This window comes from Ranitomeya imitator, chromosome 3, assembly GCF_032444005.1.
Source record: "Ranitomeya imitator isolate aRanImi1 chromosome 3, aRanImi1.pri, whole genome shotgun sequence".
Taxonomy (NCBI): Eukaryota; Metazoa; Chordata; class Amphibia; order Anura; family Dendrobatidae; genus Ranitomeya; species Ranitomeya imitator.
In genome coordinates, this window is record NC_091284.1 from 772,684,029 (window position 1) to 772,700,196 (window position 16,168).

General features: G+C 44.2%; 1 protein-coding gene across 3 annotated transcripts in view; it reads left to right on the top strand.

Annotated features, from left to right (window-relative positions):
- Positions 1 to 16,168, top strand: part of RDX (radixin) — a 109,453-nt gene that overhangs the window by 83,478 nt on the left and 9,807 nt on the right. For all 3 annotated transcript variants that reach the window (XM_069759071.1, XM_069759072.1, XM_069759073.1), the window contains exons 9-12: positions 5,560 to 5,723; positions 10,917 to 11,047; positions 12,958 to 13,118; positions 16,057 to 16,149. In XM_069759071.1, the coding sequence (XP_069615172.1) occupies positions 5,560 to 5,723; positions 10,917 to 11,047; positions 12,958 to 13,118; positions 16,057 to 16,149 (549 nt within the window). The remainder of the gene's footprint in view (positions 1 to 5,559; positions 5,724 to 10,916; positions 11,048 to 12,957; positions 13,119 to 16,056; positions 16,150 to 16,168) is intronic.

The window sequence follows — 16,168 nt, forward strand, 5'->3', positions numbered from 1 at the left end:
AGACCATTTCTCTGTTCTCATCCTTTTTGGCTGTTGTTTTGGTCACTTTTGCATTTTGTTATTGCTCTCACCCCTTCAGGTACTGTACAGTAACATGATGCATTGTATATAACCCACAGAGGTTGCTCAGGTAGTGCAGCTCATCCAGGATAGCACATCGATGCAAGCTGTGGTAAGAAGGGTAGCTGTGTCTGTCAGCACAGTGTCCAGCGCATGGAGCTGATAGCAGAAGGCAGGCCAGTACACCAGGAGACATGGAGGGGGCCATAGGAGGGCAACAACCCAGCAGCAGGAATGCTACCTCCTATTTTGAGGAAGGGGAAGCAGTGCCCAGAGCCCTGCAAAATGACTTCCAGCAGGCCACTGACATCCATGTGTCAGCTCAAACTGTCAGAAACAGACTCTAAGATATGGAGGGTGGTATGAGGGTCCGACATCCACAAGTGGGTTTTTTGCTTACAGCCCAACAACGTGCATGGCTATTGGCATTTGCCAGATAACACCAAGATTGGCAGATTCAACACTGGTGCCCTGTGCTCTTTGGATGAGAGCAGGTTCATACTGAGCACATGTGACAGAGTCTGGAGATGCAGTGGAGAATGTTCTCGTGCCTGCAACATCCTCCAGCATGACCGGTTTGGCAGTGGCTCAGTAAGGAGTCATTTCTTTGGAGAGCCGTATAGCACTCCATGTGCTAGCGAGAGATACATTGACTTCAATTGAGTACCGAGATGAGATCCTAAGTCCCACTGTGAGACCATATTCAGGTCCAGTGGCCCTTGGGTTCCTTCTGATGCAGGACAATGGTAGGCCTCATGTGGCTAAAGTGTGTCAGCAGTTCATGCATAATTAAGACATTGATGCTATGGAATGGCCTGCCCGTTCCCCAGAACTGAATCCAATCGAGCACATTATTATTATTCATTTTTATAGCGCCATTTATTCCATGATGCTTTACATGTGAAAAAAGGGTCATACAGTGGGGCAAAAAAGTATTTAGTCAGTCAGCAATAGTGCAAGTTCCATCACTTAAAAAGATGAGAGGCGTCTGTAATTTACATCATAGGTAGACCTCAACTATGGGAGACAAACTGAGAAAAAAAAATCCAGAAAATCACATTTTCTGTTTTTTTAACATTTTATTTGCATATTATGGTGGAAAATAAGTATTTGGTCAGAAACAAAATTTCATCTCAATACTTTGTAATATATCCTTTGTTGGCAATGACAGAGGTCAAACGTTTTCTGTAAGTCTTCACAAGGTTGCCACACACTGTTGTTGGTATGTTGGCCCATTCCTCCCTGCAGATCTCCTCTAGAGCAGTGATGTTTTTGGCTTTTCGCTTGGCAACACGGACTTTCAACTCCCTCCAAAGGTTTTCTATAGGGTTGAGATCTGGAGACTGGCTAGGCCACTCCAGGACCTTGAAATGCTTCTTACGAAGCCACTCCTTCGTTGCCCTGGCGGTGTGCTTTGGATCATTGTCATGTTGAAAGACCCAGCCACGTTTCATCTTCAATGCCCTTGCTGATGGAAGGAGGTTTGCACTCAAAATCTCACGATACATGGCCCCATTCATTCTTTCATGTACCCGGATCAGTCGTCCTGGCCCCTTTGCAGAGAAACAGCCCCAAAGCATGATGTTTCCACCACCATGCTTTACAGTAGGTATGGTGTTTGATGGATGCAACTCAGTATTCTTTTTCCTCCAAACACGACAAGTTGTGTTTCTACCAAACAGTTCCAGTTTGGTTTCATCAGACCATAGGACATTCTCCCAAAACTCCTCTGGATCATCCAAATGCTCTCTAGCAAACTTCAGACGGGACCGGACATGTACTGGCTTAAGCAGAAGGACACGTCTGGCACTGCAGGATCTGAGTCCATGGTGGCGTAGTGTGTTACTCATGGTAGGCCTTGTTACATTGGTCCCAGCTCTCTGCAGTTCATTCACTAGGTCCCCCCGCGTGGTTCTGGGATTTTTGCTCACCGTTCTTGTGATCATTCTGACCCCACGGGGTGGGATTTTGCGTGGAGCCCCAGATCGAGGGAGATTATCAGTGGTCTTGTATGTCTTCCATTTTCTAATTATTGCTCCCACTGTTGATTTCTTCACTCCAAGCTGGTTGGCTATTGCAGATTCAGTCTTCCCAGCCTGGTGCAGGGCTACAATTTTGTTTCTGGTGTCCTTTGACAGCTCTTTGGTCTTCACCATAGTGGAATTTGGAGTCAGACTGTTTGAGGGTGTACACAGGTGTCTTTTTATACTGATAACAAGTTTAAACAGGTGCCATTACTACAGGTAATGAGTGGAGGAAAGAGGAGACTCTTAAAGAAGAAGTTACAGGTCTGTGAGAGCCAGAAATCTTGATTGTTTGTTTCTGACCAAATACTTATTTTCCACCATAAAATGCAAAAAAAATGATAAAAAAACAGACAATGTGATTTTCTGGATTTTTTTTTCTCAGTTTGTCTCCCATAGTTGAGGTCTACCTATGATGTAAATTACAGACGCCTCTCATCTTTTTAAGTGGTGGAACTTGCACTATTGCTGACTGACTAAATACTTTTTTGCCCCACTGTACATAGACAAGTATAATAAACACGAGCAATGCAAGGCACACACAAGTACAGAAGGAGGCAGGACCCTGCACACGAGGGCTCACAGTCTACAGGGGATGGATGAAGATACACTAGGAGAGGGTAGAGCTGGTCGTGCAGCAGTTCAATAGACTGAAGATCACTACAGGTTGTAGGCTTGTCGGAAGAGGTGGGTCTTCAGGTTCTTTTTTGAAGGTTTCTGTGGGGGGCGAGAGTCTGATGTGTTGGGGTAGAGGGTTCCAGAGTATGGGGGAAGCACGGGAGAAGTCTTGTATGCGGTTGTGGGAAGAAGAGATGAGGAGAGTAGAGCGAGAGATTTTGAGAGGATTGAAAGTTGTGTGTAGGTAAGTATCAGGAGACCATGTCACAGATGTATGAAGGAGACAGGTTGTGGATGGCTTTGTATGTCATAGTAAGGGTTTTGAACTGGAGCCTCTGGACATTAGCAAGCCAGTGAAGGGCTTGGCAGAGAGGAGAGGCTGGGGAATAACATCTGGGACATCCTGTCTCATTCCATCCACCAATGACACGTTGCACCACAGACCGTCCAGGAGTTGATTGACTGCTTTAATCCTGGTCTGGGAGGAGATCCCTCAGGAGACATCTGCCGCCTCATCAGGACCATGCCCAGGTGTTGTAGGGAGATCATACAGGCACGTGGAGGCCACACACACACACACACACACTACTGAGCATCATTTCCTTGTCTTGAGGCCTTTCCACTGAAGTTGGATCATCCTGTAATTGGATTTTCCCCTTTGATTTTGAGCATCGTTCCAAATCCAGACCTCCGTGCGTTATTAATTATGATTTGCATTGATATTTTTTATTGTTCTCAACACATTTGTCTATGTAATGAATAAAGATTTGCAACTGGGATATTTAAGTCAATGATATCTATGATGTGGTATTTTAGTGTTCCCTTCATTAGTACATACTCTTTTAAAGGGGTATTCTCATTCTAGACATTTATGGCATATTTAAAAGTTCAATATATGCGGCTAACACTGTAGTAAAGGCTCCTGACCACACAGCTGCTTTTTTTTATACGAGTGTACCTTGATGCTGCTTTCTTTTTTGTCATGGGTGCAGTATCACACTCTTCTTTCACATGCATCTCAGAAATTTATGACAAACCCACAGGATATAGGTTGGGGACATCCCTTTTTTATATTGATTTTTCTACTTTACAAACTAATATTTGTTAGAAATGAAATACACAATAACTGCAATTCAATAGGAAAAAACTAAATTGCTCCAAGCAATTTTTTTTTTTCCCCCTCCACTTTTTGTCTCGTATTTAAGAAAAAAATGTGTGGGGTTCCTTGTTTTTATTTATTTATTTATTTTTTTTTTACCTGTATTTTGTTTTTGTTTTTTTCATATGTTTCGCCATAGGTTGCACTATAAGACTTAAAGGGGTTGTCCCACATACAAAGTTCATTTTAGTCAATAGATCTTGGAATAATAGTAATTTCCACAATTTGATGTGTTAAAAAAAAAAAATAATCCTGTGCTGAGATAATCTTATAAATGTGCCCCTGCTGTGTACTGTGTAATGGTCATGTGTTGATCTTAAGGCTATGTGCACACGTTCAGGTTTTTTCGCGTTTTTTTTCCGCGTTTTTTCGCGGTAAAAACGCTATAAAAACTCATTAAAAACACATATATTATGTATTCTATCATTTAGAATGCATTCTGCATGTTATGTGCACATGGATGCGTTTTTTTCCGCGAAAAAAACGCATCGCGGTAAAAAAAAAAATGAGCATGTTCATTATTTTTGCGGATTTTCTGCGTTTTTCCCGCAATTCTATGCATTTGGGAAAAAACGCACCAAAAACGCGTCACAATCGCGTTAAAATCGCGGTAAAAACGCATGCGGATTTCTGGCAGAAATGTCCGGTTTTTGTCAGGAAAATTTCTGCAAGAAATCCTGACGTGTGCACATACCCTTACAGGTACATGGTCTGATCATATCACAGCTCCTGGGCAGGGGAAGACACAAAAGAGAATATACAGACAGGACAACATTTCCTGCTTTTTAAAAACCTTGTTTTACCTCACAGAAAGCAGCATGCTGTCCTGTCTGTATACGCTTTCACTTCCTCCTCTGCCCAGGAGATGTGGTATGATCAGAACATGTCCCCTGTACGGTCAGACACAGCCATTACACAGTGCACAGCAGGGGCACATTTATAAGATTATCTCGGCACATGAACATTTTTTTATTTTTATTTTTCAAATTTTGTGATTTAGTTTTATTCCAAGATCTACTTCAATTTAATTTGTTCATGTGAAAAAAATCGCACTTAATAAAAGCTAACAAAAATCATGAAGGTTTTCCAGCCAGAAAAAACACCACAAAAAGATAATTGTGAATTAAGCCAAATAGGGTTTTTACACACTTATGTGAAAAAGGCATATAGATGAAAGACTATATCCTTATTAGATATTCTGCGCGGTTTTTTTATGCTATGGCCGCTTTCCTTCAAATAGCTGCTGATAATGCGGCACATGACGTTTGCCTATTACCGTACTGTACAGCACCATACCGCTACCCTGTGTGTTTCCCGGCTATCCTGTACAAGTGCAGATGTAGGATTGGTAGGAAGTGGCCAATTGCTTTCATCTCCTATAGTGAAAAAATAGCAATTACTTTCTAAATCTCCTCTACGGCGATGTTCTCACCCGTGCTGTAACGTTTTCATTTAAAGAGCTATTGGTTTTCCATCACCTCCGAGGGCTAGAACAGCGCAGCACCCATTACGGTTCTGCCTCAGAAATGTTGGACGCCCCAGAGACCCCATTATGAATCAGTGGGGTCCAGGTGGTGGTATTCACATCACATGATAATACGGGCGCTGTTTTACCAAGTCAACATTAAACTATATTGTTATGGAACAGGAAATGAGTTTCATGGTGGTAAATGGTGCTTCTGGTTTCTTCTATTTCAGGATTTTGTATTTTACGCTCCCCGTTTAAGAATTAATAAGCGGATCTTGGCGCTGTGTATGGGCAATCACGAGCTTTACATGAGGCGAAGGAAACCGGACACCATCGAAGTTCAACAAATGAAAGCTCAGGCCAGAGAGGAGAAGCACCAGAAGCAGCTGGAGAGGTACAGGCACTTTATTTTTTTTCTTACTTATGTCTGTAAAGCAGCAGAGAGAAGAGTAAAATGTGCTTCTACCTTTAATGCAGCTTAACCCCTTAATGTCCACCTTTTCCGGCACATGACAGCTGATCTGATCAGTTGTCATGTTCTGCTAACAGCCGCAGGTGGGATCATGATCTACCCGCGGCTGTTAACATGTTAAATGTCGCGGGTCTCCGATGGGTTGGCATGACAACCAGAGGTCTCCTGCAGTCCCCTCTATGGTTGTCACTGCCGGATTGCTATGAGCGCCGCCCGGTGGTCGGTGCTCATAGCAAGTGAGTACCGTATATACTCAAGTATAAGTCAAGATTTTTTAGCCCATTTTTTATTAGGCTGAAAGTGCCCCTCTCTGCTTATACTCGAGTCATTGTCCCAGGGGGTCGGCGGGGGAGCAGCAGGAGTCGGCGGCTGTCACATCATACTCACCCCCTCCTGGTGCGGTCTCTGCACTTTCCTGCTTCTCAGATGGTCTCCGGCGCCGGCAGCTCTTCCTGTGTTCAGCGGTCATGTGGTACCGCTCATTAAAGAAATGAATATGCATGCAACTCCACTCCCACAGGCGTGGAGCACATATTCATTACTTTAATGAGCGGTACCATGTGACCGCTTAGCACTGGATGGAGCTGCCACCCCGAACAACGGAGAAGCAGGGAAGTGCAGAGACTGCGCCAGGAGGGTATGTGTGACGGGGGAGGGTGAGCCATGCGATATCCACCTGTCCCCATTCCACCACCGGGCTGTGTCTTCCGTGTCCTCTGGCTGTGACGTTCAGGTCAGAGGGCGCGATGACGTGGTTAGTGCACGCCCTCTGCCTGAAGCCTGAACATATAAACATAAGGATGAATGACCTCGGGGAGATCAAAACATCCAACACTGCGGAGACACCATCACGTGTTTCTCAACGCAGTGATCCAGAACACTGCCCCCATCCCTTATGGGAAATATGCAAATGCATGTAGAAAAGCCGCGGAGACACCATCACGTGTTTCTCAACGCAATAAATAAATAGCCAGGTCTTTCACCGGGAAGGAACAACCACGGGAAGGGCAGCATCCAAAAAGGAAAACCACCTATGCCAAAACATGGTATCCATCCACAGACAGCTGTTTCGGCGTATTTGCCCCTCATCAGTGTGGAGCAGGAAACTGGCTATTAGGGGCAGTGCCTAGTTTATAGTCCTTTTTACTAGGCACTGCTCCTAATAGCCAGTTTCCTGCTCCACACTGATGAGGGGCAAATACCCCGAAACAACTGTCTGTGGATGGATACCATGTTTTGGCATAGGTGGTTTTCCTTTTTAGATGATGCTCTTCCCGTGGTTCCTTCCCAGTGAAAGACCTGGCCATTTATTGTTTGCGTTGAGAAACATGTGATGGTGTCTCCGCGGCTTTTCTACATGAAGCCTGAATAGTCACTACAGAGACCCGGAAGACACCGCGGCGGTGTAACGGGGACAGGTGAATATCACAAGTTCCGGGGGCCTGAGCCAGCAGCGACACCGTCACCTGGCCTCCATAGCTCGCCGGTGTCCCCGTCTGCTCAGGACACTGGCACCTGGCCCCCATCGACGAGAGGTATGTCATTTTTTTTTATCGCAGCAGCATATGGGCATATTCTATGGAGCATCTTATGGGGCCATCAATCTTTATGGAGCAATATATGGGGCATATTCTATGGAGCATCTTATGGGGTCATTATTAACCTTTGTGCACCATTATATGGGGCATATTTTTTGTGTGGAGCATCTTATGGGGCCCATCATGAAATGTATGGAGCATTATATGGGGCTCCTGATTCAATATGGATATTCAATAACACTTAACCTACTGATGTCTCAATTAATTTTACTTTCATTGGTATCTATTTTTATTTTTAAAATTTACCAGTAGCTGCTTCATTTCCAACTGTAGGCTTATACTTGAGTCAATAAGTTCTCAGTTTTTTGTGGCAAAATTAGGGGCCTCGGCTTATACTCGAGTATATACGGTAATTGTTACATACAGGCGATCATCATGATCATCTGATCATCGCCTGTATGTAGCAGAGGCGATCGGGATATGGTAGCTTCTAATCTCCCATGGAGGCTATTGAAGCATGCCAAAAGTAAAAAGAAAAAAGTTTTAAAAAATATATAAAGTTCAAATCACCCCCCTTTCGCCCCATTCAAAATAAAACAATAAAAAATCAAATGTACACATATTTGGTATCGCCGCATTCAGAATCGCCCGATCTATCTCTATCAATAGATAAAAAGAATTAATCCAATCTGTAACGACGTAGCAGGAAAAAAAACGAAACGCCAGAATTAATGGTTTTTAGTCACTACTACATTACAGTAAAATGCATTAACGGGCGATCAAAAAATTGTATACAAACCAAAATGGTATCAATAAAAACGGCAGATTGGCACTCAAAAAATAAGCCCTCACCCAACCCCAGATCATGAAAAATGGAGACGCTACGGCTCTCGGAAAATAACACTATAATTTATTTACTTTTTTTTTTTTTTTTTTTTACAAATTTTGGAAAAAATACATACATGCTTGGTGTCTATGAACTTGTAATGACCTGGAGAATCATAATGACAGGTCAGTTTTAGTATTAAGTGAACATGGTAAAAAAAAAAAAAACATAAAACAATTGTGGAGTTGCACTTTTTTTTTTTGCAGTTTCACCACACTTTAAATTTCTTTCCCATTTTCCAGTACACGATATGGTAAAATCAATGGTGCAGTTCAAAAGTACAACTCGTCCCACAAAAAACAAGCCCTCATACAGCAATGGAAAAATTTAAAAAAAAGTTATTGCCGTAGGAAGAAGGGGAGCAAAAAATGGAAACTCAAAAACAGAAATACCCCTTGTCCTTAAGGGGTGAAAAAAATATATAAAGCCCTTTATGTCTGAGGCAGGAATAAAAGGCTCCGATCACTGGCATTGGAGCTACAGATGATGGCCATTGAGCAACGCTGGGTCTATATTTTCCATAGAAATGAATGGGCGTTACAGCCCCAGTGTAGCTCAGATGCAGGGTTGGAGTTGGGCATCATTATTTGCGTGGCTGAGATGAAAACTAGAAATCGCTTCTGATGATGCACAAACATTTTGATTCCCCACAATGCTTTATTTTCTGATAGCTGCGGGTCCGACTCCCGGGATCCTTGCAGTTATACAGAACGATGGTGAGATCCCTGACCCCCCAATTGTTGCTGCAGCCGCACACGCTCTTCTCTTTCTATCCACTTCTGTAGAACTGAAAACAGCCGAAGGGAACTGAGAGAGGCGGACATTAGCAGTCCCCGCACTCGTCAGGATGGACGTTCTGGAGAAAGATGTAGTTCCCGCCTCTATCTGATATTTATGGCGTATCCTGTGCTGAGACAACCCAAGTCACCCAACAATCCCTCTGTAAACTGCAATGTTTGATGCAGCGCCTGAATGAGTGGACACAGGAGACAATGACCACACAATGCTTCTCCATTATTTCCACAGTCCGAAGTCTCCCCATATACTTCAGATTGCCGTCAGCTCAACAATCATTAGGCCAGCGACTCTCTCCCGACTCCTCCATACACAGGAGCGGTCTCTCCACCATGTGCTCCGGTGAAGCGTCTTTTTAAAGGAATTGTCCACTACTAGGTCAACTCCTTAAACCAAATGTTTGGCCCAATAAAATAAAGCCTATACTCTCCTCCTGTGCCGGCGCCGTTCCAGCGGTGATGGCACCCTGACCCGGGGCTGTGATGTGGTGTAGTGACGCGTGACGCCTGCGCCCTATCAATGCTGGTGCTACTAGACCAGCTGAACACGAAGAGGAAGTCCGGGAGCAGCTACAGTCCATACAAAGGCGGAGACAGTGACTACAGCGCCAATTTATTATTTTATCTGGGCCGAACATTTACGAAGGGGTTGTCCTACTATTGGACAATCCCTATAAAGATCCTGCATGTCCAATTTCAGACTGTTGATCCCTTTTTCTTTCTCTCCCCAAAATCATCTAACAGTCAGCCGAACCTGTCCAAATCTGCAGGTTTGTCCAACATTAGCCTAATGTATAAGAAGGCCTTATGGATCCCCAGAAATCAGATACTCCCAAGCCTGGCTAAACTTCTTCTTTAAAGAGTTTTAAAATTGTCTAAAGAGGTTAAAAAGAAAAACAAAAGCTTTCCCACCTCTCCAGTCCCCTGTTATGTGACTATGGAAGTAATACAGCCGCTGAGAAGTGCGACTCATGACCACTGAGACCAGTGATTGACTGCAGAGGTCATTGCTGACTGCACATATTGCACCTTTCAGGTTTATTTCCTTCCCCTCCTCAGTGCAAACAAATAAGTGGTAATAACTGTACAGACACTGAAACCGCCCGTGTTCTGTGTATCGGCCTCTATTCCCCTTCGTACCAGAAATGGGATCTTTACCGTGGCACACCGCTCCTCTCTCCTCCATTCTGCCCGATGCTGCACAGCTCAATACGTCTTCCTATGTATACCGTCCTGTGGAGACTTAAAAGGATGTTTTTCCATTAAGGAATAAAATAACGGATTGTATGCTCCATACAGATGCAGAGTTATGTAGCTGTGTCTCCATAGGATGGTGGTATCTGGAGACCCTGTAGGACGGCCCTTGGAGTACCGACACTCACTCAGGACTAGCTACGACTTGCTGTCGGCTGTATCGTTACAGCCTGATCTTGCTGCTGATGGCTCAGGTTCATACATTTTCTGCAATCTCTGGATTTGGGTAAATTATCCCCAGTACATTCAAGGCCATTCGATAAAAGGATCTGGTTCACCATCCCATGGCCGGTGTCTAGATCACTGCTCAGCCCCATGCACTCCTATGGAGCAGAGCTGCAATGACAGACATGGCCTATTGATAAGAGCGGTGCTATTAGGCACCAGGAATGGAAACGTCCTGCATTGTATCTCTGCGATGTCTTTCTAATTGCTTTTCAAGGGCTGCCATGTAGAGAAGAATGTGTGATGTTTGGTGCCTCCTCGGTGGCCTCGGTTATTGTGTGTTGAGTGCTTCTCTTAGCTCTTAGTCCGCCGAGTTGACAGCACCACGGATTCTCCTGCCATCGGGTGCCAGGTGTTAGGAAGCTTCATCACTATCTGTTCTTATCATTATCCTTGCACCTTGTTTCTTCTTGTCTAGAGCTCAGCTGGAAAATGAAAAGAAGAAAAGGGAGATAGCGGAGAAAGAAAAAGAGCGAATAGAGCGGGAAAAGGATGAACTCATCGAACGGCTTCGGCAAATTGAGGAGCAGACACTAAAGGCGCAGAAAGGTACAAGATTTGTCCTCGCATCGAAGAGCAGCTTAGCGTGGATTTTTCTAACGTTAAATTCCACATCCAAAAACGGCATTAAAAAAAAGTTTCTGTGTTTTTTCTTTATATTGCACCAAATTTGGAGCTTTTGTTTAGGCAGAAATGCCTCAAGAATGGAAATGTTGGAAGAACTGGGGGGAAATCATGTGCACCGTAGGAGCGGTCAGAGGATTTAAAGTAGATTTTGTGTGGATTTTGCAGTATAAGCCATTTAGCCTCCGTCTTTGATTCTCCACTGTACTTCATCTCCGTGCTGACATATGATGTACTGGTAGATCCTGCACTGGGCTTATAGAGCGAGCTCAGGAGCTGAGCCCTGTGTGTTACACAGCCAGCACCTACCTCGAAAAGCAGTGACCAGAGCCAGCTCCAGTTGCTACTGTTCACTTCAATCTCTCTGACAATGGCCGTTAAGTGGCCATTGCTGGGGGTCACGGGTTACAATGCAGTTGGAGACCTAATGCAGGCCCTATTCTCACCATCTTTGTACACCAATTAAGTGTGAATTTCTTAACCCCTTCCTGCGAATGAAATTATTCATGTCCTGGGAAGTGGTCCACATGTGTGGCTTGGACTAGGTAGCTGCCATCTTCAATAGCCGCAGGCGGCACCGAGTTCTGGCCTTAACTGTAAACCATTTAAATGGGGCTAGCAATCTGTGACAGCGGCACATGAATGGATTGTGTGCCGGTGCCTGCGAGCACTTACTCCCATGGGTCCCCTGCAATGCAATTGCGAGAGAGCAATGGGTTACAATGACAGCTGGGGGGTCTGCTGCAGACCCACATTGCTGTCATTTTGCTCATGCTAAGCTGATCTCCATAGCAGGCCGATATTTTCACTATATACCGTGCGAAAAAATGAAGCTGCTTGGGGAACATCTTGGAATTCCTCATCTGGCGATGCACAGGGCACATGCCTTCTGCATCCCCTGTCCAGTTAGAAACTCCACTGCACACCTATAGACTGGAATGGGCAAGTGTCATCCAAAATTCAAGAGTAACCAGTGCATTCTGCAATTTTTTTATTTAAAAAAAACAGCCTTATTGGTCTGAGTGCTGTCAATTCACTTCTCCATCTACACTCTGATCGAAAATATGGTAAACGTAGCCTTTTACTGAGCTCCTCTCAGCTGATTTATGACCCACATCAAGGTTCAATTCCCTCAAAATGCATGTACGGTAGTTAATTAAAAAAGAAGGGAAAAAAACCTGCCCATATACTTTTATGTAGCCTAATATGTAAGAAACTTCTAGATTTCCGCATATTACAAGGGTATAGCTATGGGGGCCAATGTGTCACACAAGAAAGCACCAGTCACTTAAATGGCGCATGGAAGAAGGGGTCCTTGTCACACAGCTTCTGATACGTCTCTGCCTTCATAGTTGCTGCTGTATAGCTTGTCTGCATCCTTTATAATGGATCTGGATGTATCTGGACTTGTGTGCTAGAAGATGTCTGCCTTCTAGATCTCATATCTAGGTATCAGATTCACATCAGTCATTAGAGAGAATGGCAGCGTTTTTGAGCATGCTGTGATTTTCACAGGTGTTTTTTTTTCCTATCCATGTACAGGGGTTATAGACCGTTCTCATGTGTACACTGCTCTGTAAGTTATTTTGGATGTTTGGTGTACCCCTACATTTTGCCATATACACAGACCTTCCGCTCTCTTGCAAATATGACTCTAGGTTTCTTCTATATAGTCCCTATAACCAGGGCTGTGGAGTCGGTAAGCCAAACCTCCGACTCCTCAATGACTCTGACTCCACCAAAATGGGCTCCGACTCCACAGCCCTGCCTATACCAAAGGGCCTCTGCTCTGCTGCCGCGTCTCCTGTATGAATCACACCCTTTGTGTTTAATAGAGTTAGAAGAGCAGACTCGGAGAGCTTTAGAGTTGGAGCAAGAAAGGAAAAGGGCAAAAGAAGAGGCCGAGCGTCTGGAGAAGGAGCGGCGGTCTGCGGAAGACGCTAAGTCTGCACTGGCCAAACAAGCTGCCGACCAGATGAAGAACCAAGAGCAGCTGGTAAGGGCTCGTTCACACGTTGCATTATTTTCCTTCTGAGAAAAAAAGTGGTTTACAGTAACAGCAAAATGAATGAGCTTTCTGAAATTTCATGCACACGCTGCTTATTTCTGTCCCGGCAGATTTTGAACCATCAGAGTTTTGGGTGTTTTGTTTGTACTGTGTTTTTTTCTAGTCTACGGCATGTCAATCATTTTAGTGAATTTGCAGCGTTTTTCATCCTTACAAATTAATGGTGAAGAAAACGCATCAAAAACACACATTTTATGCAGCGTTTTTCCTGCCAGCTCTCTGGTTTTTGCAGAAGAAAAGTATTCTGCAGATTCTCAGTGTGCTCAGAGCCTATGGCGGTGTCCTGTGTTATGATCAAGTCATCAGTCCTGTAAACCCAGCGTCAACTCTTGGGAATTGTCATTGTAGTGATGGACTAAAAAAAATGCAATCTTTTTTGTAGTTTAAAGGGATTTTGAGGACTGTTGGAGAGCATACAATTTGAGGGTTGGGACGACCACTACTAATGTCCTACTCTGTAATGGTCAAGTGACAGACCCTCAACCTGAAGAAAGGCACAAAGCAGTAGCAGCCAAAGTCTGCTTGTAGTGACTTGGTCAAAGGGGAGCGGTTTATTTAGTAACACAGCGATGTCATGTATCAGTAATTGTCATGTCCAGTCCAGGTTTTTAATGTAGTTCTTCTTCTACAGTCATGGACAAAAATTTTGAGAATGAGACAAATATTAATTTTTCCAAAGTCTATTGCTTAATTTTTTCTAATGGCAACTTGCATATACTCCTGAATGTCAGAGTGATCAGCTTAACAGCAATTACTGTACTTGCAAAGTCAATATTTGCCCAGAAAATGAACTTTAACCCCCAAAACACATTTCAACATCATTGCAGTCCTGCCTTAAAAGGAGCAGCTAACATCGTTTTAGTGATTGATCCATTAACACAGGTGTAGGTGTTGATGAGGACAGGGCTGGCGATCAATCAGTCATGATTAAGTAAGAATGACATCACTGGACACTTTAAAAGGAGGCTGGTGCTTGGTATCATTGTTTCTCTTCAGTTAACCATGGTTATCTCTAAAGAAAAACGTGCAGCCATCATTGCACTGCACAAAATGGCCTAACAGGGAAGAGTACCGCAGCTACAAAGATTGCACCTCAGTCAACAATCTATTGCATCATCAAGAACTTCAAGGAGAGAGCTTCCATTGTTGTCAAAAAGACTCCAGGGCGCCCAAGAAAGACCAGCAAGCACCAGGACCGTATCTTAAAACTGTTTCAGCTGCGGGATCGGACTACCAGCAGTGCTGAGCTTGCTCAGGAATGGCGGCAGGCTGGTGTGAGTGCTTCTGCACGCACCGTGAGGCGGAGACTCTTTGAGCAAGGCCTGGTTTCAAGGAGGGCAGCAAAGAAGCCACTTCTCTCCAGAAAAAACATCAGGGACCGACTGATATTCTGCAAAAGGTACAGGGAGTGGACTGCTGAGGACTGGGGCAAAGTCATTTTCTCTGATGAATCCCCTTTTCGTTTGTATGGGACATCTGGAAAACAGGTTATTCGGAGAAGAAGAGGTGAGCGCTACCACCAGTCTTGTCTCATGCCAACTGTAAAGCATCCTGAAACCATTCATGTGTGGGGTTGCTTCTCAGCCAAGGGAATCGGCTCACTCACAGTCTTGCCTAAAAACACAGCCATGAATAAAGAATGGTACCAGAATGTCCTCCAAGAGCAACTTCTCCCAACCGTGCAAGAGCAGTTTGGCACCCAACAATGCCTTTTCCAGCATGATGGAGCACCTTGCCATAAAGCAAAGGTGATAACTAAATGGCTCATGGAACAAAGCAGAGATTTTGGGTCCATGGCCTGGAAACTCCCCAGATCTTAATCCCATTGAGAACTTGTGGTCAATCATCAAGAGACGGGTGGACAAACAAAAACCAACGAATTCTGGCAAAATGCAAGCATTGATTATGCAAGAATGGACGGCTATCAGTCAGGATTTGGTCCAGAAGTTGATTGAGAGCATGCCAGGGAGAATTGCAGACGTCTTGAAGAAGAAGGGTCAACACTGCAAATATTGACTTGCTGCATTAACTCATTGTAACTGTCAATATAACCTATTCGTACTCATAATATGATTGCAATTATATTTCTGTATGTGATATAAACATCAGACAAACACTAACAAAAACCAGAGGGCAGCAGATCATGTGAAAATATAATTTTGGTGTCATTCTCAAAAATTTTGGCCATGACTGTATTTTTCATGATTGGATTTGAGCAAAAAGATTCACACGACCCTGATGTTGGTAGCCCGTGGCCTCTAGAGCTGGGCGCTGTGAACCTCCTACCTACCGGCATCTTCAGCGCCTCTTTACACATCATTACAACATAGTGGCACAATGCACACATTACATCACAGGAGTCTGCAAATCAGAAGAGGCCCCGGGGGAGGTGCAGACAGTCAGGCTCGGGTTTGGCGGTAAATGGAATGCTGACTGGATCCTGCAAATCTTTTTGCTCAATTTTAGTCGTGATGTTAGTTTGTAAAACCCCTCAAATTTAATCTCAAAGTTGTAATCGGTGATATTGATAAACCCGCATGAGGATTCAGAGTTTTCTGCACCTGACTGTAAAGTCCTAGAGGGGGGCGCCATTCGGGACTCCCCCTGTGAACCAGGGCGTAGAGGACATACGGCAGGATCCGGTGTCCATGTACTGCATGATGGTGCAGCAACTGATTGCTAGGTTTAAAGAAAGACCGTGCCAGTGGGGTCAAGCACTGATTAAAGGGGTTTCCTTGTAAAGAGCCCTCTTATATATAGAGGCAAGTTCTTACTCTGGGGCACTGCGGTGAGATACTCGGCCACATAAGGGTACCCTCCTATCATGTGTTTCTCTTATGTTGTGGCTTTTTTTCTTTTTCCCTAGGCTGCTGAACTTGCAGAATTTACCGCCAAGATTGCTTTACTTGAAGAGGCAAAGAAGAAAAAGGAAGAAGAAGCTACAGAGTGGCAGCAAAAGGTAATCATTTTGGCTCTTT